Here is a 26,560-nt window from a genome sequence, read left to right on the forward strand (position 1 = left end):
CCAACTGTTTGAACTATTACCGTCAGGCCGACGGTACAGGTCACATAAAACCAGGACAAACAGATTCAGGGATAGCTTCTTTCCCAGAGCTATCACCGTAGTAAATAAGCACAAAAACAATTGAACCTATTCCATACCGTCACTGTCATTATATTATGCTGCTATTCATACTGTCATTATATTAATGCTGCTATCCTGTATATATTGTACATACTATTGTTTGAGTACTTACAATTGTTTTTTTGTACTTTTTATATTTTACATTTATATTTATTATTGAAACTTGCACCAAGGGAGTGGCACTCCAATTTTGTTGTACTCTGTACAATGACAATAAAGGCTATTCTATTCTATTCTATTCTATTCTATTAAATATGACAAAATGCTTACTTTACAGCAGCAAAATTATTTCTCTACAGTTTAAACATTTAATAAACTTTCTGCCTGCACAGAGTGGATATTCAAACATACATTATTTTTTTGTAATTATTATTTACTTTTGTATTCTTTTTAGAATAATAGAATAGAATAGAATAGAATAGAATTCAACTTTATTGTCATTGCACATGCACAGGTACAGACAGGGCAACGAAATGCAGTTTGCATCCATCCAGAAGTGCTTTAGTGATATATTTTTAGCCAGGAAAAACATTTCACTGTATGTTGTACTAGCTATAACTACATGTGACAAATAAATATAGAATTGAATTGAATTGAGATATATTACAATATATATTAGCAATAATATAGATATGTGAGTATATTACAGAAATGGGTCTATTATGGTATGTTATAATGTACACGGTATGAAGTATGTTGTGAATATTCTATAACTATAAGTATTTACTTTATTATTATAGCACTATAAATAAATAATAAGGGAAGGATTCTGTATCAGCACCGTGATGGAAACTTGTGCCCATAGTATATACAGTATTCTGAAGAAGGTCTAAAATGTCACTGTATGTGTGTGTGTGTTTTATTTGTATAGATTTTTTAAATTCTTACTAATAATATAGCATTGTCCAGACATGCCTGGTAAGGACACGAGGAAACAGTGACAAAAATAGCTGTGTGAGGCTACTAAAAGCAGTGGATCCCTCAGCAGCTGGATTACAAAGAGCACAGGTAACAATAACACATGTACCAGTTGTTGGAAAGGTATTCCAGGAATGTTTTGCTTCTATAACATTTTTCCAACATCATTTAGATTAATTGCAAGAGTTGTTAAGTGTGGATAATTAAATAATAGTTTATTGTAATAGCAGTTTGTGCCTTGTTCTCAGATGGACAGCAAGTTGAGAGTGATAGATGAGATGAGGAAATAGAAGGAGGAAGAGAGGCAAAGTGTGATTCACAGGCAGAGCCTAGTTTATTTCTCTCAGTTTTTTGTTGCCTTATGGTTCCAAGCACTGTCACCTATCTTTGCATGTTATTATTGTTTCATAAAACTTGTTTAATCAGCTACCATCTCTCCTATGGGCTTTTTACAGTCTACAGTCTCAGATCAGATCCGATCAGATCAGGGGCGATCGTGGCTCAAGAGTTGGGAGTTCGCCTTGTAATCGGAAGGTTGCCGGTTCGAGCCCCGGCTTGGACAGTCTCGGTCGTTGTGTCCTTGGGCAAGACACTTCACCCGTTGCCTACTGGTGGTGGTCAGAGGGCCCGGTGGCGCCAGTGTTCGGCAGCCTCGCCTCTGTCAGTGCGCCCCAGGGTGGCTGTGGCTACAATGTAGCTTACCATCACCTGTGTGTGAATGGGTGGATGACTGGATATGTAAAGCGCTTTGGGGTCCTTAGGGACTAGTAAAGCGCTATATAAATACAGGCCATTTACCATTTACCATCAGCACAGCCCTGACCCCCAGCAGCAGGAGCAGCAGGAACCCCTCAACAGCAACATTGTACCCATCAGGTAAAACATAGGCTACTTTTACTTTGCAACAAGGCAAAGCAAACGTATAGTATGATGCAATCCCATATTAGATTCTTGAATGTGTGTTGTTGTTATTCAACCTGGTTCAATGTGCCCCTTTTTAACTTTGAACGTCTTTAAACGTCTCTGCACAGCCCTGCACACACACATCGAAAAAAAAAAGATTGCCTCAACAAAAGGGCACTTTGGTCACCCATCAGGAAAGGGGCAGGTGCTCAAGCCCCTGCTGCCCCCCCCCCCCCTGCACGTGCCTGCTGGTGGGGCATGCTCAGGCTGTAACGGTTTGGTGGGGGGCACTGACTGAGGCACATGTGGTTCTGGCTGTGATGTAACAGGGGAGAGTAGCTGAGGCATCACAAGAGAAGCAGGAGGCGGTGAAATGGGCAATGCAGGCTGCATTAAAGCAGGAGGTACAGGCTGAGTTGGCAACGGAGGCAAGCAGGCTAAGGGGGCTGTGGATGCGGAGGCAGATATAGGCACGGCTTCTGAAGCAGGTTCCGGGTTTGATGCAGCAGTCTCAAGCTGCACTTGAGGAGTGGGGACTCCTGACTGCTGCTGAATGGTGGGTGCATCTCTTCAACTGGGCCAAGTAAGAGCAGAAATTGTGAACAGTCAGATTTTGTTATACCAAAGAACCCCTGGTGGAGATTTAAATTCACAGAAACAGATGAAAATAAATTAATTTCCGAGATTTTATTGCAATGTATTTTTATTAAAAGAATTATTTTGGTTAAAACCACTGCTGCCTGTCTGAATTCAGTTTATACTTATGGTTTGTTTAGTATGGTATTTAAATGTTTTACTAAGTTCAGGAATGTACAACATGACCATCCTTAAATAAACCAGGGGCAAACATCCTATCTTTTTCTTTTTATTTCTTTTCCATAAAGAATCACAGTCTAATGGTGTTACATTTTAGGCAGCAGTAGCTAGAAGCGCAGCATTTTTTTAACGAATCATTAGCCTCCATCCATCATCAGCAGATGAGCATCAGATTAGATAGATTAGTCCCTCTGAAAACTCTTGGATTTGGCCTCATCCGAGTATCATACAGTTAAAAACATGATTGTGGATAACCATAATGAAAAACAGATTCACACACCTGTCCCTGATGTCCTCACAGACATTTTGGGGAGATCAGTGACCTTCATGAGAAAATGTATATTTTTTTGTATAAACTTAATATAATATAATATAATATAATATAATATAATATAATATAATATAATATAATATAATATAATATAATACATAACTTAATAATATAAGCTATAAACGGTATATGTATAGTTTATAGTTTGCACTGTGCCTGGTTGCAGTGTTGTGTGCCACCCCCCCCCCCAAAAAAAAAAAAAAAAAAAAACAGAAAACAACGGAAACTCCCAAAGTTTCTCTTCTCGCAGCAGCAGCGGGTGGCCACTTGTTAATCCGTCATCGACTACATTTTGATGAACAATCGGTTCCTACCAGTAATTTTTTTATACTTTATAAAAACTGCGCTATCTGTTCATTTACTCACATGAATGTAGCTACAAATTAGACATGCACAGAGCCTATCCTGCATCTTGCTTTATTTCCGTCCTAGTGTTTTAAAGACGCACTAACAAACCTAATCTCTCCCGGAAGTCGATATGTGTGGATATCTTTTTTTTCTTTTTTAATTGATCTACCGAGGATTAGTGGATGGATGACATTTCTCCTTTTTGTGGCAATTACCGCCACAGTTTATCGTCCCGATGTCACTCGATGCTGCGCAGTCTGTTATTTCTGATGGTAGCGCTTCTGCACACAGATGTAATAGGTACGTCGATTAAATTCTTTTCTATTTTGTTGTATTTTTATGTTATTACTGCTTCTTTTGTGGAAGGTAGACTCGTACGAAAAAAGGTGAGGCTTTGTGAAACAGCACCTGCACCGGAACTGGCTGCTTTTGTGATCGTCGCATCTTGATAATGATGTTCACTAACGCAGTGACACAGAAAAGTGTTGCAGAATTCAAAATCTCGTGCAGTGTGATTGTTTAGTCCTCATCACGTGTTTCTGTTGTCCTGCATGCATTTTGTTTATGAGATATTTACAACAGAAGAGGGGGTACAAAAGAGAGGAGCGAGACTCATCTGTCTTGCTAAGAAATTGGTCACATTGAATTAATGTCTGCGCGCGTGTGTGTGTGTTAACACTATTAGTAGGCTACTCCTTCAGTTTCTGGCTGGGTAATTTCATGAATTCAAATCACAATGAACTGCTGGCTTTGTTGATACAACATTGCAGGTCTTAATGCTCAATTCCTATTTTTTGATCAAATCCGATTTTTTTTTGTCCGGTTGTTCACACTACAAATAAAAAGCGGCCCGCATGCGCAAAAGAAGACGTCACACACAACGCGCTCTGTTTAGACCCAGACCAAACACTATTGTTTGCCTGATGGCTCTTAATAAAAAGACTTGTTTCGGACTTCACGTTTCCCAATTTTGCTTTAAGTTATAAAATTATTTTGTTATGTACATATTGTAAATGACCTTTAAATTTGGTAAAATCTTCACATATGTTTGGTAAAGATACGATATGGTAAATGTGCCTTAAGGTGAAAAATATGTACGTTGCCTGTGCAAATTAGTACCAGGCTGACAATTGTACATGGTTTGTTAATGTTTCCTTTAATGGAATTAGTTATGTGCAATCAAAATGTTGTTTAATAGAGTTTATGTGTAGTTGTAAGCTAGTTAGGTGATAGTGAATTAAGTGATGCAAATTTGATGTGCATGCTATATGTGAGCAGGAGAAATTTGAAAAAACTTTTAATGAAATCTCTGTGACGCATTAGTATAAGAGACCATCATTCAGCCAGGGATGCTATGGCCTAAAATTTATCCTTATTGCTGCTTCAGAGAGGAGCGGTGCTTCAAAGGATAGTTGCAGATTTCTGTCAGAATCTGTAGATTACACAGTATAAATAAAATGATCACGTTTCTCCAACGTTGTCTCCCCAACAGTTTCACCAGGAAGCAAAACCGATTTTAATTTAATGCACGTATCAAACAAATGCACAGTAATCTATTATTTTTCTTCAGTAATTAAATAGATTCAACATCTTTCTTCAACAGAATTGCAGACTGCACAGATGGTACATTCCCAAAGGAAAGAATACTATAACTTACTAGGGTATATACTAGACTTAATATTTACTGAATACAATAATGGATTTCTATACATTTTACATCAGATGAAAACTTTGGTTGTAAGATTCAGATAAATATTTATTAAAAGCTAGACATTTTAATTTCTTTGTGCCCCCCTTTTCCCTGTTCATGCTCTCCCTGGGCCCCTGGCAAAACTTTGCTAGAGCCGCCCCTGCACAGTGACCAGCTGTCAGCTACATAAAAAAGGATCCTGGTGTTATTTGTCTCTCAGAAACAGTTCATAACTTCCCTTCAACTCATTCATGTCACCTAAAAGGTAAACCTGTTTCTTCATCACCTGTTCAGCTCTGATGATTCTCCTGGTTTCATCTTCATGTTTCCCTCTCACCAGGATATCCAAACCGATATCATGACCAGCAGTTTTTACGGCTGTGGCTCCAGCAAACCTCATGTGATACTAGAAATTAATATTAAATAAATTCTTACAACAGCTGATCAAGCTAACAAGCTGCTGTTTTTTTAGCGCGACATCCGTTGGTTTCCAATTTCTTGCGCAGAGAGAAAAGCCGATCAGCTGATCATTGATCAGTTTAATGATTGAATTAGCAACTTTCTAGCTGTAGTACGGGACAAATCGCGTTCCTTTTCACCTCGACTTTAAAGTTCGACCTCCTCGGCTGTAATTGGTCCAGCCCAGAGTCGATCATGACCAACTGGCCAATCCACCACCATTCATTTATACCGTAAAAAAAAAGAAAAGAAATAAAACCCCATCGGCCCATAAAAACGAAAAATCACGAGCGGCCCACCGGGCGAATGCCCGGTATGCCCAATGGCCAGTCCAGCCCTGTCAATCACCAATCTCTATTTCTGTCACTCCCTCTCTCTCGTCTGTGACTAGAATCATTTGAATAAGGTGATATTTCTTTAATTAAACTTTGAATGTTGAGGTTTATGTGAATGGAGACCTGCTGGTTTTCATAACCCATCGCAAAGATAATAGAGAGAGAAGGCCTGTTATTTTCTTTTACACGTGCCTATGTACCTGCTTATAAATGTACGGTCACGTGACATTTGTGTTTCGAAAAATTGGAGCTGAGCTCGATGTCAGTGTCGAGCTTCCCATCCCTGCAGAGAATGTTTATCTCATCCTTTGTGTTTTTATCTTCTTCGAGACTTATGCCCTACAAATTTGTTTCACAGTTAGGTGCCTGACTGACAACTGTATAAAACAAAAACTACACACAGTATTCGAAGCACATAGCGCGCAGTCGTAAATTCCCCCTAATTTTGGTATGATCCGAGCTCAGGCACTAGCCGACTGAGCACAGCAGCTGCTGCCTGCGAATTTGCTGTTGGAGAAACGCAGACAGGCAGACAGAGGAGAGCTTAAGTTTGACCAGGTACCAAAGCAAATCATTCGTACTGTACAAATAATGTGAATATGGCGGTGTATCACAAAAGATTGATATCAAACTGATCACTTGACCCATATTACGTTACTTGCTCTTCCAGTGAATCAACAAATGGCGAAATGAAAAGCCAAACAACAACAATGCTGCAAAACAAGACGAATTTCAATACACAGCAGTATAGTTGAAACCAGATATTTACATACACTTTAGGGAAAAAACATAAAAACATTTTTTTTTACTGTTAAACATCAATTTAGAGTAAACTTGTTTTGTTTTAGGTAAATAAATATTGAAATATCTTTTGAATTAATTAAATGTCAGAATAAAGAGAGAGAGAGCTGTCTATTTTTTATCACGTTTTTATTGTGTCTTGAATTAATAAGAAAACTCCAGACGTTTCCATTCTGAGCTTAAGAAGCTTCTGATAGGTTATTAGAGTCCATGTGAGTAAACTGGTGGCACAGCTGTGGATGCATATAAGGCAAAACACAGAGCCTGTTTCTTTGACATGGGAAAATCAAGAGATATCAACCAAAACACCAGGGAAAGAATTGTGGAGCTCCATAAGTGTGGCTCAATTTTGAATATAATTTGGGTTCCATTTGCAATTAAGAAATACAGATAGTTTCTCTGTAAATATATTGTTTCAACTGTATATTTGATGATATTGGTGTTTGGCTTGATTGTTAGCACAAAGAGAGAGAGAGAGGAACAGAGAGGGGGATGGAGAGGATAATGAGGACAGAACAGAGATGGAACAAGAGCCAGGTGCACTGAAAAAAAGGCCATGTTGGATTTACTTAATTCAATAGTGGACATTGGTTGCACACAAATGTTTTGCTTTGGCAGAAACTTAAACAACTGAGTTAAATCAACACAACTTTTCATATTCAATAAACCTGTGCATTTTGTGTTCATAAAACGCGATTGAAACATGTTTAGATGAAGTAAGGTGAGCTCTTGGAATATTTTAATCCTTCACAATTTTGTCATTTTATTTCAACACTATTCAATAACTTTTTACCCCAGTACTACTTGGTCACTTAAATACTACATGTTGTCTTCATATTACACAATGTTCAACAAAGTCTAGAGTCTGGTTACCATAAAAATTGAATGGATCTACAAAAACTGCCATCATCCTATCTTTATCCTGGTTGCAGGGGTGCTGGGAAATAACCCTGAAGTGATAGGTTACAAGGCAGGGTACACCCTGGACAGCTCACAAGTCTATCACAAACAATCATTTGCACTTACATTGACAGGTAATTTAGAATCACCAATTAACCTAACAACTGAATGACTTTTAACTGTGGGAAGAAACCAGTAGACCCAGAGAGAAGCCAGTGCAAACTAGCCAGGTTGTGGATTTGAACCCAGGACCTGCTTACTGCGAAGGAACAGCACTAACCACCATGCCACCAGATTTAGCAAAAGTAGGAAAGCTATGATTTCAAGGCTTGATTCAGAATTTTTTGTGCATTTTTGTCCTTGACTGGTTAAACTGCAATAAATAGCAATAGTATACACATGACATGTGTGTAGTTGTCTGCCTCTTAGAACTCCAGTGATTCTCCTGCAGTTTGACATCTCGTGCGATCTTGTGAATTTCATGAGTTCAGCAACTAACCACTCTTACTAGATTGTATCATGTCATCTTAACAAGAACAAATTAAGTTGTTGAATTTTGTACAAATCCTTCATGATTTAATTACGTTCATAGAAACATGAAATTATTGTGTTCAAATTACAAGGTAGACTTTTTTAATGTAACAACCACCCAATTTACTTTTTTTGGTATACCGAAAAAAGTAGAGGTGGCTGCTCGACTTGACTGAGATGGATGTCTTCCAGAAACCACTATCCAAAGCACGTAAGACTGAAATCCCGTGCAGTGTCGCAGTAAGTCATTGACTTACTTCACTCGAACAGGACATGAACGATTTAATCTAGCCTCCCTGCATATCATGTAGTTTCTACACTATATAGTTACACTTAACTTTGAAGCATGATTTACGTAAGCATGATGCTATGTAAATCCAAGAGCTGGCCAATCCCTTTTTTTCAGTGTGAGACAGACCTGTTAGTCAAATGGTTGTTTGCCAAAACTAATTAGAACTTTTGAGGTTTGTTATTTTTCAAATTCTATATTTATTAAGTTATGTAGGTTTGTTTGCACAACAAGGCTAAATAATTATATAAACTTTTCTGAATCTGAATAGTGTACTTTCGTAGAATTAGAAAATAATATGGTACAAACTAGTAACTCATCATATTATCTATTGAAAAGGAATACTTGAATTAATTGAAAATGTCATTGACAGGTTCGCAAAACTCAAGCCTTGAAGATACAGTCTCATGTTACCACAATAAAGAGGTGTTGTCATTGTAGTGCAGGTCTATAATGATTTTCAGTGCTACTATCATCTAGTTTTGATTCTGGTTCTATTTTGGTTAAGTCCTAAAGTAGTCCTGATTTTGAACTGTTGTAGCCCTGTTTTAATTCCTGATCTGTTCTGGGTCTGGTTGAATTGGGGTTTAGTCCTCGTGTCTTGATACAACCCTAATTTTTTTCTGCCTTGCTGTTGTATTAAAAAACTAGTTTAAGGTGTCCTGCATATGTGATATATATTTTTTTCTTATATGAAGTTATTCTTTTTCAAACAAAACTCAAAACACAGCCTAATAAATCTTCAACTTCACGCCATGTTTTTCAGTCATTTCTACACCCCCACAATCCCACATGCATGCTACCGTTTAGGGCTAAGCCCCAGGTGTATGCATGCATGACCTTCTTCCTATTTTACGTTGAAGGTCCGCGTCATGTGTCAGTTTTGCGTCTTCCCTGTCTCGTCATGTGTAATTGTCATCAGTCGTGTCTCCTAGCTGTTCCCTCTTTGCCCAGTTCACCTTTTGTATTTATTGCCTGTGCTTGCACCTGTTGGTTGTCGCGTTGCCCCTCATGCTGTGTGCATCTCCCTGTGTTCCCCTAGGTTTCAGAAGCTCAGTTTAGCCTGGTTCTGTTTTGTATCACTTCCTATCCCGCAATGAAGCAGTGTTTAAGTTCATGTTCTGCCTGTTAGTCCTGCATTTTGGGTCCAATTCATGCTTGCCACACAGCTGTAACATAAGTTACTCGCGTAGCCTTGATTCGTTCACATGTAGCAAGGGATTCAGTTGTGTTACTTTTGGCTATTTGATAAACAGATTTCATTTTAAGCTTGAGTCCTTTAAACTCCCAAGAAATTGAGAAATTGTTCAAATATTTATCACTGTCACAGTCATTTTTCATTTATATTTGGAGGCTAAGACCTCTTTGTTATGCCACATTTTTCTTATGCAGGAAAAACACTGCAATTGTATGTCAGCAAGATGCTGCAAAACTGCCTAATTTCAAGATTTGGTGTAGAGACAAAGCACACACCAAAAGTAAGATATAGAAGAAATTGTAATCTGATAGTGTTTCATGCTTTTTACAGCTCTCCAGGTGATTGGTGGAAACGTAACAGTGGTTCAAGGAGGTACTGCTATCCTACCGTGCCATGTCACTGGTACCAATGATGACCTGACACAGATTACCTGGCAGAGGAGGACGAGAGAAAAACCTCACAATGACAATTTCCTAACTATCCTACCCAGAGAGGGAGTGCAGTTTGTCAATGGAGGTGATGATCGATTTAAATATATCGGGAATTTTAATGACAATAATGGAACTCTCCAGTTATCCAATGTTGCACTGAAGGATGAAGGCAGCTACACGTGCATCTTCACCTTTTTTCCCAGTGGAAATCAGAAGACAGAGATACCTCTGAATTTGCTTGGTATACTAAACTTTTTTTATCTTTAAAAAATTCTGTGTGTTCGTATGCGTGATAGAGACAGAGTTACTTTGATCATCCTGTATGCATGTTTATTTATTTGTGTGCTGTAACTCTCCTAGTGCCTCCTTTCACAAGCGTCAAGGACAATCTTCCCACTTTGGGCACTGAAGAGGTTTTATTTGCTACTTGCACGGCTGCTGGATCGAAGCCTCCTGCAGAGGTGAGGTGGCTCACTGGTGCTTTGGGAGACAAAATGAGGACGACAACAAACTCCACTCAGTATGACAACGGTACGACTACCACAGTCAGCTCTCTGTTTGGTGTTCCTACAAGAGAGATTAATGGTCACCAGGTCCAGTGTGTCATCAGTGGTGACTCCCTGTCTAAAGAAGAAACCCTGCCCTTCACCATACAGGTCTCCTGTGAGTATCAGCTGCTCATGGAGTTCCTATTTAGTGTTTATTTAAGAAGTTTAATTATTTGATCAAATATTAAAAAAGGTATACAGAAATTAAATGACACAGCCTATCCTACAGAGTAGAATGTCAATAACCATGTGCATCTGTTTATCTGTTTCTGGCCTTCCAGTTCCATCATGATGCCATGCCACAACGTAAAAGAGGTTTCAAACTTTTTTGTCTATCTTAAAAATTCTGTCATTATTCACCCCCCAGTCACAAGATCCATGAAGCACACATGATCAGAGTACGAAGCAAAAACAATTCAGGCTAATTTAAATGTGAAAGCATGCTCCTCCAGTACTGTTTCTTCTTTTAGTGGCATGGTGAAGCTGTTTTTTGGTGGAAGTCCCCAAAATGACCATCAGAATTTAATGAGCCTTTTTTTTTTAGTCAGCAGTGATTATAAGTGAGCCAGTGATTAACACCCTTGAATGTGCATGAAAGGATCACTCCTTAAAAAAAAGAAAGAAAAACAACCAAGATTCATGGTTCTGCCTGCCATGATAGGATTCAAAGGTATGTTCACTTTTATTTTGACAGTTTATGATTAACACACTTCTGTTTCTTTTTTTTGCAGTCGCCCCCACAGAAGTGAAGATTAGAGTGATTTCAGAGGACTCGTTTGAGTGTTTGACAGAAGCCAACCCAAACGCAAAATTTGCCTGGAGCAGGTAAAGCAGTTTGAATAATGGTTTCAGTTAATTTAAGTGATTTCATTGATTCTTTAGGTTTGTCTAAGTACACTGTGCTGAAAAAGCCCTGAGAGAGGGCAAGCTTTCGCTGGTATGACATCACCACTTAGGCTACGTTCACACTGCAGGTCTTAATGCTCAATTCCGATTTTTTGATCAAATCCAATGTTTTTGTCTGTTTGTTCACACTACAGATAAAATGTGACAGCAAGCGTGCTCTGGTGTGAACCCTCAAAGCGGCCCGCATGCGCAAAAGAAGACGTCACATACAAAGCGCTTTGTTTAGACCCAGACCAAACAGTATTGTTTGCCTGATGGCCGTTAATATAAAGACTCGTTCTGCACTTTATGTTTCCCAATTTTGCTTTAAGTTGTAAAGTGATTTTGTTATTTACATATGGCTTAATAATGATCCTTATGGCTGTTTCAGAGAGGAGCGGTGCTTCAAAGTATAGTAGCAGATTTCCGTCAGAATCTGCAGATTATACAGTACAAATAAAATGTTCACGTTTCTCCAACGTTGTCTTCACAACAGTTTCACTAAACGTCTACACTGGATGGCCAGGAAGCGTTCATGATGTCTTCTCGGGCGCTTCTCCGGCACTGATAATTGGCATCTGTCTTGTGCCAGTGACGTAAAAGACGGATTTAATGCGACATGACCGTTCAAACATCAGTCGCTTTCTAAAACATCAGATATGTATCGGATTCAGTACCACATACGAAAGTGACCCAGGTTGGGTTTGAAAATATCGGATTTGTGCTGTTCACACTGTCATACCATGATCGGATATGGGTCGCATAGGGTCAAAAAAGTTGGATTTGATGCGCAGGGTCCCCCCCATGCCCCCAACTCAGCATTCTTTCTCCTCCAAACACAACAGGTAGTTTTTACCAAAAAGTTCTATTTTGGTTTCATCTGACCATGTGACATTCTCCCATTTTCGTCTGGATCATCCAAATGCTCTCTGGCAAAGTTCAGACGGGCCTGGGCACGTCTTGCACTGCAGGATTTGAGTCTCTGGCAGCGTAATGTGTTACTGATGTTACTTTGGTCCCAGCTCTCTGTAGGCCATTCACTATATCCCCCGTGTGGTTCTGGGATTTTTTGCTCACCGTTCTTGTGATCATTTTGACCCCATGGGGTGAGCCCCAGATCGAGTGATTATTAGTGGTTTTGTATGACTTCCATTTTCTAAAAATTGCTCCCACAGTTGATTTCTTCACACCAAGCTGCTTAACTATTGCAGATTCAGTCTTCCCAGCCTGTTGTTTCTGGTGTCCTTTGACAGCTCTTGCATCGTGGCCATAATAGAGTCTGGAGTGTGACTGTTTGAGGTTGTGGACAGGTGTCTTTTATTTTATTTTCTGGATTTTCTTTTCTTGTTTAGTCTCTCATAGCTGAGGAATACCAATGATGAAAATTACAGGCCTCTCTCATCTTTTTAAGTGGAAGAACTTGCACAATTGGTGGCTAATTAAATAGTTTTTCACCCCACTGTAGATCATGTATTTTGGTTTAATTTCAAGAACATAGCAACATTTATGTGAGCAAGGAAAATGACTAACACAACTAACAAACTAATAGCTGAAATTCATTGGAATTTTAGCACAACTCACTTTTTTTTTGCCCTGTCGTGCATTTCACAATAAACCTCATTCATGTTTTTCCAGATCTGGCCAGTCTTTGCTGCAGTCTGCCGTCAAAGTAGATGGTGCAAAGCTACAACTGCTGAGTCGGACCTCTGATCTAAACGGCCTCTATCAGTGTGAAGCATCTAATGCATATGGAAGAAAACACAGTCAGCTGTATGTGCATGTGGCATCAGGTGAGGTCAGCTTGGATTTAGCTGTGCAGTTTGTCCAAATCTTTCTCAATTTGTTTCTGATTTCCAAACTTTTGTGCAGATTGTATCATTCTGAAGTTATTCTGTTCTATTTTTTTGTGGACTGCAATCAAAGGAAATAAATAGAAACTAGAGCATTTACACTTGGAGTAAAATGATGGACTCTCCATATGAAGGGATAAACATACAAGTGAATGAATGAATGAATGAATGAATGAATGAATGATAGATAACTGATGCTCCAGTCATCCAGTACATTATATTATTCAAGTCAGTTCCAAAACCTAAAATTTAGAGCATGTCCTGACTTGTGATAGGTTCTGTTCATGGTCGTATCAAGTTTGTCTCATTTATTTTTGTGCCCTAGAACTTGTCAGAATGACACGTTTTTGAATGTGTACAGGTGCAGGTATTACATGGTGTTTGAATGCTGTCCAAGTCATCCAAATGTAAAATTGGAAAAGTCAAATATTCTTAATTCTTGTGTCCATGTAGGAGCATGCTCTGCGGCTTGGGCCTTATTTGGTGTTTTGGTTTTCCTGAATGTCACTGGGGCTGCAGCATGGTGCTTTTATAAACATGGATTTCTGATAAGGTACTTCTAACATTTACCTGCTTGTCTGTATGTTGGAAAATATAAAGTTTATCTCATTTTAAAGCATATGTGCTTTAAAGGGTGCTGATAAAAATTTATTTTTTATTTCTTCATAAATGAAAGAAGTAAAACATATAGCAGGGATCCAAGTGTAGTGTTTGCAATTTGTGAGTGTTAACCTAAAACATGTGGTCAAATGAGTTCTCAGTGCAAGTTAAACAGGTCGTACATATGCTGTAAAAAAAAGGGAAAGAAAGCACATATATTACCTACTTAACCCTTCTCTGGAGTATGGACCTTTGATGAGGATCCTCAGAAATGCTCAGTCTTGAGCCATTTTCTCAATCTGATGGCAAATGTATTCTTTTTGAGATCTCTTTACCATATATTCTTGGCCTTCTTCTTTGTCTCTTCCCCTCTGAGTTTCAGAGCTTGTCTGGTGAGGTTGTTGCCTGGTTTCCTCAGTGCATATCCTGTCCATTTCCATTATCTTCTTTATATATTTTCCTCCGAATGTACCCGCCTTGCGTTTTTCCAACAGGTTATGACTGTGGATCTTGTTTGGCCAGTAAATCTTCAAGGTTTCCTTGGGAAGCTGTTGATGAAGGCAAAAATGAAAAAGAATACGATCAACAAGGTGTAAAGATAATATCTAACAAAGTTCAACAGTAGATCAACAAAATAAGCGGAAATTCCCATATGCACACTCTGTTAAAAGCACTAAAAGTCCACTTGAAAGTGACACGAGCAGTCAGCATCTCAACACTTGAAAATGTTGAGATGTACTGACAGTGTTTCCTCTGATGTTAGAACAGTTTCTCACATGTACTTTCTCATGTGCATCTTTGGGTTTTGTTTGGTTGTTTGTTGGTTTTTTAACCACAAATAATGACAGGGAGCATGTCCTACTGTTTTCTTAGGAGACCAGAAAACACACCAGATAATGACAACACGCCAGAGAGTGAGCATGTTCCACTGAGACCTAGCAGTGCAGTAGATGATCCCGGGCCACATGATGTTCCACCATCTTCCAGAAGTGCACATGTTGATGATGGACTATCTAAGAGAACAGAATGATGATCATGGACAAGAAGATGACAGAAGACATGGATCACTGTCGACTAGCAGTGCTGGAGGTGATCAAGGACCACATAATGTCTCACCCTCCCCCAGGAGAGCAGTGTGATCATAATAATAATAATGGATTTGATTTATATAGCGCTTTTCAAGGCACCCAGAGCGCTTTACAATTCACAGTCACTCTCACATTCACACACTGGTGGAGGCAGTTGTAGCCACAGCTGCCCTGGGACTGACAGAAGCGAGGCTGCCATATCGCGCCATCGGCCCCTCTGGCCAACACCAGTAGGCAGTAGGGTAAAGTGTCTTGCCCAAGGACATAATGACCAGGACAGAGAGCCCGGGGATCGAACCGGCAACCTTCCGGTTACAGATGCGCTTCCCAGCCCCCAGCGCCACGGTCGCTGGGGGTTGGGCTACATGATGACAGACAGTGGGACAGACAGCATGTCCCACTATCTCCCAGGAGTGCACATGATGATCACGGGCCATCTAGGAGAACAGATGATGATCATGTACCAGAAGATGATGGAAGGCATTGTTGCCTTACAGTGCTGTGTAATTACTGCTTTAAACAGTTTTTTTATTTTATAAAGAGGTATGATTAAATAGGAGTAAAGAGAGTGAGTAAATAAGTCAAACGAGTACACTGACTGATGCCATCATGCAGCTTTTACAAAGTGTGGGTAAGCTGCGAGTCACAGGTGGACTATTTAAAGCACTCACGGATGTTGCACAAGGCACAGAGATAAATTGGGAAACAACTTGAGTGGTTTTACTTCACTGTCATGGAAATTGTTTCATCATTACAGTAAAGACAGAAACAGAATGTAACTAATCTGACTGATCAGATTACTTCTGCAAAACTTATGCTGCCTCTAGTTTTTGTTGCCACTGTCCAAAATGTGATAAGAGTGCACAGCTCAAAGAAATTGGGGAACACTTGTTGTCAGATTATAACACAAAATCTGTGAAACTTCAGGGATATGAGATGAAAGTGGCAACAGGTGTGTTAGACATGCAACACTAACACAACGCCTTAAACAGGAATAGGTATTAAACTGCACGGTGGCTTGTGAGCACAAATCTCACTAAATGATTTGTGCTCACAACATGCCACTATCATGCAGTCCGAGTCTGACAGTTTGGTCAGAAATATGCACATATATTCTCCACATTCTTGAGACTGTGCTCAGAGACACAGCAAGCTTTCTTGCAAGAGCATGTGTGGATTTGCCATCCTGGAGTAGCTGGATTATCTGTGTGACCTGAAAGGCTTGCAGCTACCATCTCATGCTACCAGCAAAACTAGAGAACGGTAAGGAGAGAAAAACATTTTGTGGAAATCCCCTCGTATAACCATTCATCTTCCTGGGGATTGCCTAGAACTAGAAACAGAAAGAATATCTAACTCTGCTCTTTTGGTTTCATTTTACAGAAGAAAAATAAATGTTGTGACTCAAACAATGGGAATCGATAGATCTGGGTACCAGTGATGGACATTAGATCAACTGCAAAAGTGGATGCAGTTCCTCGCTCCAATCCAAACCCAAACAACCATTATCTTCATGCGGCCTCCCCTCACGAGCTGGAAGCTCCAAGACTGAAGATGGAACAACAAATCTCAGATTACAAGACTGTGTTGACTCTCTGCCTTATCCTCCTACTTCTTCGAGATCACTTGTGTCAGCTAGGGGATTGTTGACTTCTGTTTAAAACAGGGTGTAAGGACACTCTGTCTCTCAAGTTGGACACAGGATACACATGTACACAGACACAGACATACAATCACCCTTTTTCTGGTGTCTAACTGCTCTCCTAAGCTCAGTCTGAGTAAAGTTCTTTTTTCTCCTCTTGTCCCCGGATGTTGTGAATTTCATTGTTTTCTAACCATGCAATTTCTCTCTGACCTGTCTTCCCAATGTGATATTTGTGCAATGTTTGTATGGTTGAAATGGGTCCAATGGGTTTTTTGGTATCATTATAATGAATCTTAATTCACACCTATGGGCAATTTAGTGCTACTAATTGAACTGCAATGCACTACTATGAAGACCCATGACTGAATGTTTCCTGTCATAGGATTGCAGTGTTTTCTCTTTCAGAAAACACTCTAGATGAGAAACTGCTTTTAGTGACTTGTACATGGTTATTTTTATTTCTTAAGCATCCGCCACACACATAACAGATAACTGATAAACTTTTCTGTGTTCTACTCAGTCATGGAAACTCTGCTCTATTCTTTGTGCTTTAATTCTACTAACTATTTTCTACTAACTTATGATTGTTGTATTCAGTCATATTTATTCATAACTTTAAACTGCAGTAGTCAGTGATTGATTGACTAGCACCACTCACATATAAGTGTTTTCGTGACGGGTGCACTGTGAAGTGTGATTAAAGAGTGATATATATATACACACACACAAAAACAGGATATGACATTATGCCCATAGAAAATAGTGGTGTTACTGCAAGTAAGAATAATTTAGTGTCATTGCTGAGTGCCTGCAACACAATGCATCTTTTGATGCAACCTATAAAACAGATTAAGACAAACTGGAACAAATTAGTGGCCCAAGTCAGCTTTAAATACCATCAGGTGCTTAAAGCTGACGTCTCACAGATTCCCAAATTCCAGGTTTCGACACTCTGTGACCAAAGTTCACTGAACCAACAGCAAAAGACGACCAAAACTATGCTTCATGTTTGAAAAACATTGTAATGATTTCCCTTTTATTTTGGCTCTCTTGCTTCCATCATAATAAAATTGCACTTCCTATCTCTGTGTGTGTGTATATATCACCCTTAATCACACAGTGCACCCTGAGAGAGGTGCTTTACAAACACTGACTACTGCAGTCTAAAGTTATGAATAAATATGACTGAATACAACAATCATAAGGTAGTAGAAAATAGTACGTTGTGATGATTTCACTTTTATTTCGGCTCTCTTGCTTCCACCATAATAAAATTGCACTTCCTATTTATGTGTGCTTCAAGACCAATTTTCCATCAAAAACCCTATTTTCTGCCTTATTCGCTTGCTCATTATGTACACTAAAAAGCCACATTTCTGCTATTAAATACACGAGAAATATCAATGTCTCTAATAAACCTCTGTAACTGAAAAATAGAAAGCTTATGTTTTTCACTAAAGAAATCTTCAAAAAGAGCTTATATTGGTTGGTTTATAGCAGATTTACTTACACAAGCAATTTGATGTTAATTGGCAAACATTTAACGCAAAAAAATAGGTCTTAATTTTTTGCACTCGATATTAATATTAGTTTAGATGGAAGCACATCTTTTATAAATCACTCTTAAACTAACCACGACTATGAGCGCTATTTAATGATAGTGCACGTTTTGTTTTTTGCTTCACGATTGTGTAAATATGGCCCCAAAAGGCTGTGCAGGAACAGGAAATGTGGTACTTTTATGAGGCTGCGGTCGGAAGTGCGTTTTACGTCAGAAAATATAACAAAATGTGCTCAAAAACGGGTGCAGTGAAGAGATTACAGCACTTGGAGCTGACTAAACTTAAAATTAACCTGCAATGGATCTTGTGGAAATCTATCGTTGTTTCATTGTAACATGAGCCCTGCCAGGGCTGGACTGGGACAAAAAATCAACCCAGGCATTTTGACTAGAGTCCGACCCACCAGGAATTATAGGAAAAACCTTTGAATAAAAACAAATGCTGTTGTGACAGTGATGTACACTATCTTGTTGGTAAATAGGTATCAATCTAATAAACTTAAACCTACACTATCCTTTAAACAGTACTTACCGGAAATGTCAATATCAATGCGATAAACAAACAAGAGAAACGGGACTTCCGACAGAAAAGCCGATCAGCTGATCATTGATAAGTTTCATGATTGAAGTAGCAACACGAGAGGGAGGGAGAGACAATGACAGAAGAAGAGGCAGCTGACAGCGTCAAGACACAGAATAACTCCAGCTTTGTGTCTTTTTTTTTCATTCTAGCTGAAGTACGGGACAAATCGCGTTCCTTTTCACCTCAATACAGAACTTTAAAGTTCAACCTCATCGGCTGTAATTGGTCCAGCCCAGAGTCGATCATGACCAATTAGCCAATCCACCGCCTTTAATTGCTTATACTGTTACAAAACAAACAAACAAACAAAAGGTCATGGCCCATAAAAACGAAAAATCATCTTTAAATCATCAAACTGTAAATTATAAATTTTAAATTGTTATTAATCCCTTTACCCCGAGTCCTAAAGTGTATATTTATTTTGTTACTCTTCTCATATTTATTGTTGTTTACTTGCACTGCTGTAACCGGAGCCTCGTCGGCTCGTCTCTCTATACTGGACTGTATGTAGCGGAGATTACAATAAAGTTTACTTTGACTTCAGCAGCGAGCAGGCGCACCGAGGGCTCTCGCGCTCACTTTTCGCGCGTAGAATTTCGTGTTTGTTGGTTTGTTTTTACTTTCTTTTATTTTGCTCCAGCCAGCCAGAGGATCCCCCGCCGCCCCGCCCTCTCCTCCCTGTGTAAGCAGCAGGCGCACCTCGCAAACGGAGGGCGCCCTTACTCCCAGCAAATGGGCGATAGAAAACCGATCGATGCCTGTACCATTCCCACTATGCGATGGCCTGACGTAGGGGCAGAATGAGTACGAGCATTTTTTTTATTGCCGATGCCCATGATGCCGCCCCGGGCAACCGCCCGTCGCCCGTATCAAAAACCGCTACTGGTTGTAGGTACTAACTAAGGTACCTTCCTAATGTCACTTCGCTGCAACAGAAAATCTTTGCCTAATGATTTGTTTCTCCGTAAAGTTGGTTTATGTGAATATCATTTTAACTCTATCAAGATCAGTGGATGGAAGTTATTGCGACTCCATGAGCAGTCTGCTGCTCCCGATGGTGGTGCTTCAGTGCACATATGTAGTAGAAAATATTATCCATATTTGGAAAGGTTCTGGTCAGAAGGTTTATTGTATGTCTTGTCTTTTGTGTCTTAAGAGACCTCTTGGTTGGACGACTTGTAGACTTTCTAATGGTTAACCAATGGATTTGCTCACCTGTGTTTGTGCCTGACATGTGCGCCCTGTGAGGTTTAATTCTAGGTTCTAGGTTTAAACTTTTAGGTGTGCTCAGCTCAAAAGCCCAGTCATTTTAATATCATACACGTCATGCCTTGTAAAACATCCTTCATAGTTAACGTAAAATTCTCAACAGAGTCCTCTTCTAGCTCATAAACTGTACGTGTGTAGTATTCCATAGCTAACTGTTCCAATATGCCTAAGAAAATACACAATATTTCATCTGATATTTCATAATGTCACAAATTACCAAAGGAGTGAGAAGTCAAAGGAGAGACATGATCAGCATCATCCTCTTCCTCCTCGCCTAAAGCCTCCTCTACTGTCTGGGCTTTAACAGATGAAAACATAAACCTGCTTATTTATTCTGGATATTGTCACAATTACTTATTTTCAGAAGATTAGAGCTTGATCACAAATTAGGCTACATTCTCGACCAATCGATCGATCAATCAATCAATGTATTTATAAGCACATTTATAAAACAACACAAGTTGAACAAGTTTTGTTACTTTGTACAGCACGTACAAAGTAACAAAACAAAACAAAAAAACAAGCACCAAAAAAGTAACAGAAATGTTACTTTTGTCCAGCAATATTATATCCACTTCAGAGAAGGTTTCACTTATGCTGGCTGTAGCTTCCACCCAGAGAAAGCTTAAGCCTCAACTCATAGCCTCTGTTGTTTATTTCAGCAGCTTCACTCATTACAATCACAAACCAACACAAGAGCTTGTTGCCATTTTTCAGCTGAAACTAAACTCATCTTTTACTCTCCCAGTTTCTCCTTATTTCTCTCCTAGTGATCTTTGTTTCTGTTACACCACAATTAAATCCATATCGCTTCTTTCAAAATAACACATCCCCCTTTATAGGAAGTAAGTAAATAGAATTTATTTATATAGCACTTTTCACAGATAAAAATCATAAGGACTTCACAATAAAAGCAGAAATATATATAAATAATAATATGAAACAATGAAAAAATAAATTAAAAGCTTGTTTGCATAGAAATGTCTTCAGCTGCTTTTTAAAAGAGTCAGTGGAGTTTGTACAGGATAAAGAAAACAGAAGAGAATTACACAACCCTCGTGCCACTGCCTGAAAAGCCTAATCCCCACATGAACCCAGTACGTGGGACCAACAGTAACCTCTAACCTGAAAATCTGAGGTCTAAAGCATGAGATTTTAACAGGTCAGAGATATATTGGGGAGCTTCTCTGTGTAGAGCACGGAAGTTGTTTTTTTTTTTTTTAAATAAAACCTAAACTGGACTGGCAACCACTGAAGAGAAACCTGGAGTATTAACTGGAGTAGTATGTGACGTCTTATTAGTGCCAGGTAAAGTCTTGCCACAGTATTCTGTACACTCTGAACGCGATCCAAAGCTGATCAGTTGAAGTAAGTAACCTATTCAATAAAACCTATTCATGAATGAAAGAAACCTACAGACATCTAGTAGTGAGATTTTACACATTCTAACTTGTACTTGTATTTTTACATTGTTGTGTTGTTTTGTTTTGTTTTACTTGTGGATTGTAGCTCTTTGTTAATGAGTGGTGAGGAGAGTTTTTGAGGAGCCTTGTTCACTGAAGTTCACTGTATATAAAATTTTATCATGAAAAGAATAAATGAAAGATGAATTCAAGCAGTGACCCCAAGATATGAATCCTTCATTCGACTGGTCACATGTTCCTTAATTTCTATACAACAGGGCAGAGTTTTTATGTAACTAACTGAAAGACTTTAAATTGTTTAGCTTTTTGATTATCCATCCAAACTGCAACCAGGATCTGGTTTTACATTGTTTTGAGCACATGTATTTGCTTATGACTTCAAACTGAAAGCATGGGAATCAAGCTGCAGATTATTGTTTTCACATTCCTCTGTCATGGAGATTTAAGGTGGGGTATGTTTTCAAAGTCATTTTCCCAGGCCACTAGAGCATGCAACCTTGAGTGTTTCACATGTTGTTAAGGACATGAGTTGTTACCTTACTTGACAGATTTCAGTGTATGTTCTTGTTATTTTGATCATTTAATAAACAAAAGTAATATTAATCTTGAGTAGATTAAACACCTAAGAAAATGGTTAAAAACATTAGAAAAACCAAACCTGCAGAGAGGTTTTGTCATGCCTGCAGTTCATTTGTCATTACTCTGTAATCAGTGGTGATTAGAACATAATTCCATCAAGTATACCAATTTTTGTCACTGTTAAGTTACAGATGACTAACATACATTGGATGTGACATAGGAAGAAGATGCACACAGAGAACATAACATAAAATGTTACAATAATTATGAAATAAACAATCTTTATGGAAAAACAAATAATTTAATGACTTTTTAACATATAGATGGTAATAATTTCTGGCCGTGTCACAGTGTTTTGCAAAGTTTTGTTCAGGTCGACCTATTGGTTAGGGAGCAGGAAGGATACATACAAGCATATATACATGCTATGATACATATAGTAAGAACATTATCACTATCCTAGGGATTTATCCTTTAGTTGAAGGCAGAATTTTTATTATGGGAGGAAAACGCTGTATTTGTCTGAAACGAACTACCAAACATAAGTTCAAGATTTAGCGAAGAAATCAAGCACACACAAAGAAAGAAAAGTTTGGTTTACCCTTCTTAGAGACTCTTTTTTTCCTTTCTACTTTTATTTGGCCTGATCTTTAATAGTATTTCACTTTCCAGCTCTTGAGGGGATTGGTGGAAGTGTGACAGTGGTTCAAGGAGGTACTACTTTCCTAACATGCCATGTCACTGGTACCGATGATGACCTGACACAGATTACCTGGCAGAGGAGGACAAGAGAAAAACCTCACAATGACAATTTCCTAACTATCCTACCCAGAGAGGGAGTGCAGTTTGTCAATGGAGGTGATGATCGATTTAAATATATCGGGAATTTTAACAAGAAAAATGGAACTCTCCAGTTATCCAATGTTGCCCTGAAGGATGAAGGCAGCTACACGTGCATCTTCACCCTGTTTCCCAGTGGAAATCAGAAGACTGAGATACTTCTAATAGTGATTGGTATGTACAAAATATTCCCAAAATTCTGGGCGTTTGTATGTGAGGCAGAGACAGAGTTACTTTTACCATTCTTCTTGCATGTTGACCTACTTCTGTGCTGTAACTCTCCTAGTGCCTCCTTTCACAAACATCAAGGACAATCTTCCCACTTTGGGCAAAGAAGAGGTTTTATTTGCTACCTGCACGGCTGCTGGATCGAAGCCTCCTGCAGAGGTGAGGTGGCTCACTGATGCTTTGGGAGACAAAGTGAGGACGACAACAAACTCCACACAGTATGACAACGATACAACTACCACAGTCAGCTCTCTGTTTGGTGTTCCTACGAGTGAGATTAACGGTCACCAGGTCCAGTGTGTCATCAGCAGTGACGCCATGTCTAAAGAAGAAACCCTGCCCTTCAGCATACAGATCTACTGTGAGTATCAGCTGTTAATAGAGTTTATTATTTTTCTTTTGTGTCATTTTTAATAAAGATTTTTTTTATTTGACCATAAAAATGTATATTAAAATGATATACAGATATAAACAGCCATAGATTGAACTGAAAAAAAGAAGTTGAACTGAATCAGGAAAAGCCCCGTAAGGCAGTATCAAATACTCTTTACCAGTCAATTTGTACTGTCTAGATATTTCAGCTGCCTCAAATGAGTTTTGTTCACATGAGCGCAGGTATCAACTTACCAATATTCATCATTTAATAATTTTTCAGTTGCATGTATATGTTCAGGTCAGAATTAACTTACAGCAGCTAAAGTCAGAAAATGGCTCAGCAATCCAGTTGTTTTAAAGCAGAGGTACCATTTATGATTTTGGGGGCACACCACTATCTTGCAAAGTAAAGCTGCTGACGATGTCTGTTTTTAGCCATGCCTATTTTGTTTGTTTCTGGTCTACTACTTCCAGCATGACAAAACACCATGTGACAAAGTCTGCCTCAAACTTGTTTGTCAAGCCTGACAATGAGTCCATTATTTTCACTGATCTCCACAGTCATAAGATCCATTCAGTACACATGAGGAATGGCAGAGGATGAAGCAAAACTAATAGAGGCTTGTTTTGAAACTGAACACAGGTTCCTCTGGTTTTGTCCGGTGTTATGTATCTGGTGGAAGTCCCTGAGAAGAACACAAAATTTAATATCCTCAAAACTTTCAATAAAAAAAAAAAAAAATTAATATCCTTTTTTCAGACAAGGTGATTGTAAGTGAGCCCTTGGCAACCTTCAATGTGTAGCATAGGATCACTCCTTCAAACTAAATAAAAGAAACCAGAATTTATGGTTTTGTGTTACATGATAGGATTCCGGCAAATGTGAAATATTACTTTGACACCATTAGTATTTCCTCATTTCAGAATTAACACTGTTCTCTTTCTGTTTATGCAGTCCCTCCCACAGAAGTGAACATTAGAGCAATTTCTGAGAACTCATTTGAGTGTGTGACAGAAGCCAACCCAAGCGCAAACTTTACCTGGAGCAGGTAAAGTAGTTTGAATAATGATTTAAGCTGAAACTTTAATTTGCTTCTTTTTGTTTGTCTTCTGCAACCTGTTTTTAAAAAGCCCTGAGGAACAAAAAGATGTATTGTACTTAGTGATATACAGTATAACACATAATAAAGTTGTTGGGAGTGAATTTTGGAAAATTAAAGAAGGCAACATTTAAACTTTAGCTGATTGGTGTTTCCTGAACATGCACGCTTTAGGAACAGACTGTGGTTAAACTGTAGGTTCTGAAAAAAATAAAATAATTTAAGGTAAATATATACATCTACAAGTAGAGAAGTTTGGTGTATTATTGTTTTTAGATGTTTTACTAAGTTTTTGAGGTTTTGTTCTTTTTGTCTTCCAGATATTCCTCCTTAGCTGTAGTTAAAAATACATTAACATGGAAAGTTATGCTATGACGAGGCATCTGCCATGTGTTTGTCCTTCCACAATTCACAACAGTCTCTACTCCTAGAATATTGCTCATATTTTAGTGAAATATTCACAAAATTATCACATAATGGGTCTTCACTCAAACTGGGGTCAAGGTCATAACTCTCATTTTATGGGCACTTTTCTATGTTCACAAGAATTACTCATCAAATTTTAGTGAAATTAGATAAATGTGACCTGGACATGACAGTTTGGGAGTTTTCTTGACTTGAGTGGATGTGAATTCTCATTGGTGTGTGCAATACAGCCAACCAGTGTCAATTGAACTTATAACTTTGTGAACATATCACGGCACTGGCTCCATCTGTCTGAAAGCCCCCACCATCATTCCCATCCCCCAAAGGACTGGAATAGACAGCCTCAGTGACTGCAGAATCATACTCCTCATGTCTTGTGGTCATGAAGTGTTTCTTGTGGATAGTGTCTCAGCACATCACAAACATCACAAACCTCCTTCCTCCCTGTCTCAACCCCCACCAATTTACAGTTTACAACACAAATTTACCATCACCCTTCACAGAACGCGAAGCCATCTAGAGAACAGGAAGAGCTATGTGAGTATGCTCTAGCGTTCAACACCATAATCTTATCATCACCTTCAGATGCCCCTCCCACCTGGTCCTGGATCATAGGTTCCATCACCACCTGGCCTCAATCAGTCAGACAGCCCCCATCCAAGTCTGTCTCCAACTTCAGGTTTCTGGGCACCCAGATCTCTGCCAACCTCACTTGGACCCACAACACCATTGCCCTGGTAAAGAAGGTCAAGCAGTAGCTGCACTTGTTCCATATCCTGAGGAAGAATAACTTTGAACCAGTAGCTAAAACTGGTCTTCTATTTCTCCTTAGAGGAGAGCGTGCTCTCCTACTGACTGGGTGGTAGGCTGCACAAGGGGGAATTAACACTACCTGAAAAATCATTGGTTGCCCTCTGCCACCCATGGAGGCCTTTGCCAGATCCTCCTGTCTCAGGAGAACAAAGTCCATCACAGGCGCTCTGGACGGCGCCTCATGTTATTAATCAGGTTCCAAACATCCAGACTCACAAACAGCTTCTTCCCCAGGGCTATTTAGACTGTAAACAAACACTATCCCCCACATAGTATGTGCCTTTGTATTGTATACCTCTTTATTTGTATATATTCTCTCTTATCTGTTGATTATTCCTGCTGCATTACTATTTATATTTGGCCTGGTGCAACCACAATTTATGTACATATGTACACTGACAATAAACAGCTATTCTATTCTATTGAGGGATTAGCTTACTCAGCTTAAGTAGATGCTATAATAAGTCATGGTTGGTTCTTCAGATAACAATCAACAAAACAAACATTTAAGGTATTTATTTAAGCTGTTTAGTTTTTAGCAGTTACTGTCAGCAGTTTCACATTTTACTGTATTCCCTCTGGCAAAAACTGTCATTACTGCAGGCTGTCAGAGTCATTACTGGCTCTGACAGTAATGCTTGCTGTAATGTTTTTTTTAGCTTCACTGAACAGATTT

General features: G+C 38.9%; 2 protein-coding genes across 2 annotated transcripts; both read left to right on the forward strand.

The window, feature by feature from the left end:
• The first annotated feature begins 1,517 nt into the window (after positions 1–1,517).
• LOC113007456 (nectin-4-like) lies at positions 1,518–17,205 on the forward strand. The gene is made up of 7 exons (XM_026144048.2): positions 1,518–3,736; positions 9,970–10,311; positions 10,431–10,733; positions 11,350–11,443; positions 13,139–13,293; positions 13,807–13,906; positions 14,827–17,205. The coding sequence occupies exons 1-7, from the start codon at positions 3,619–3,621 to the stop codon at positions 14,981–14,983; spliced, it is 1,269 nt and encodes a 422-aa protein (XP_025999833.1). The 5' UTR covers positions 1,518–3,618; the 3' UTR covers positions 14,984–17,205.
• On the forward strand, positions 14,989–26,306 carry LOC113007571 (nectin-2-like). The gene is made up of 4 exons (XM_080290456.1): positions 14,989–15,088; positions 22,775–23,116; positions 23,229–23,531; positions 24,501–26,306. Exons 1-4 carry the CDS (start codon positions 14,989–14,991, stop codon positions 24,596–24,598), a joined length of 843 nt encoding a protein of 280 aa, XP_080146582.1. The 3' UTR covers positions 24,599–26,306.
• The last annotated feature ends 254 nt before the right edge of the window (positions 26,307–26,560 follow it).

The sequence above is a fragment of the Astatotilapia calliptera genome, chromosome 16 (assembly GCF_964374335.1).
Source record: "Astatotilapia calliptera chromosome 16, fAstCal68.1, whole genome shotgun sequence".
Taxonomy (NCBI): Eukaryota; Metazoa; Chordata; class Actinopteri; order Cichliformes; family Cichlidae; genus Astatotilapia; species Astatotilapia calliptera.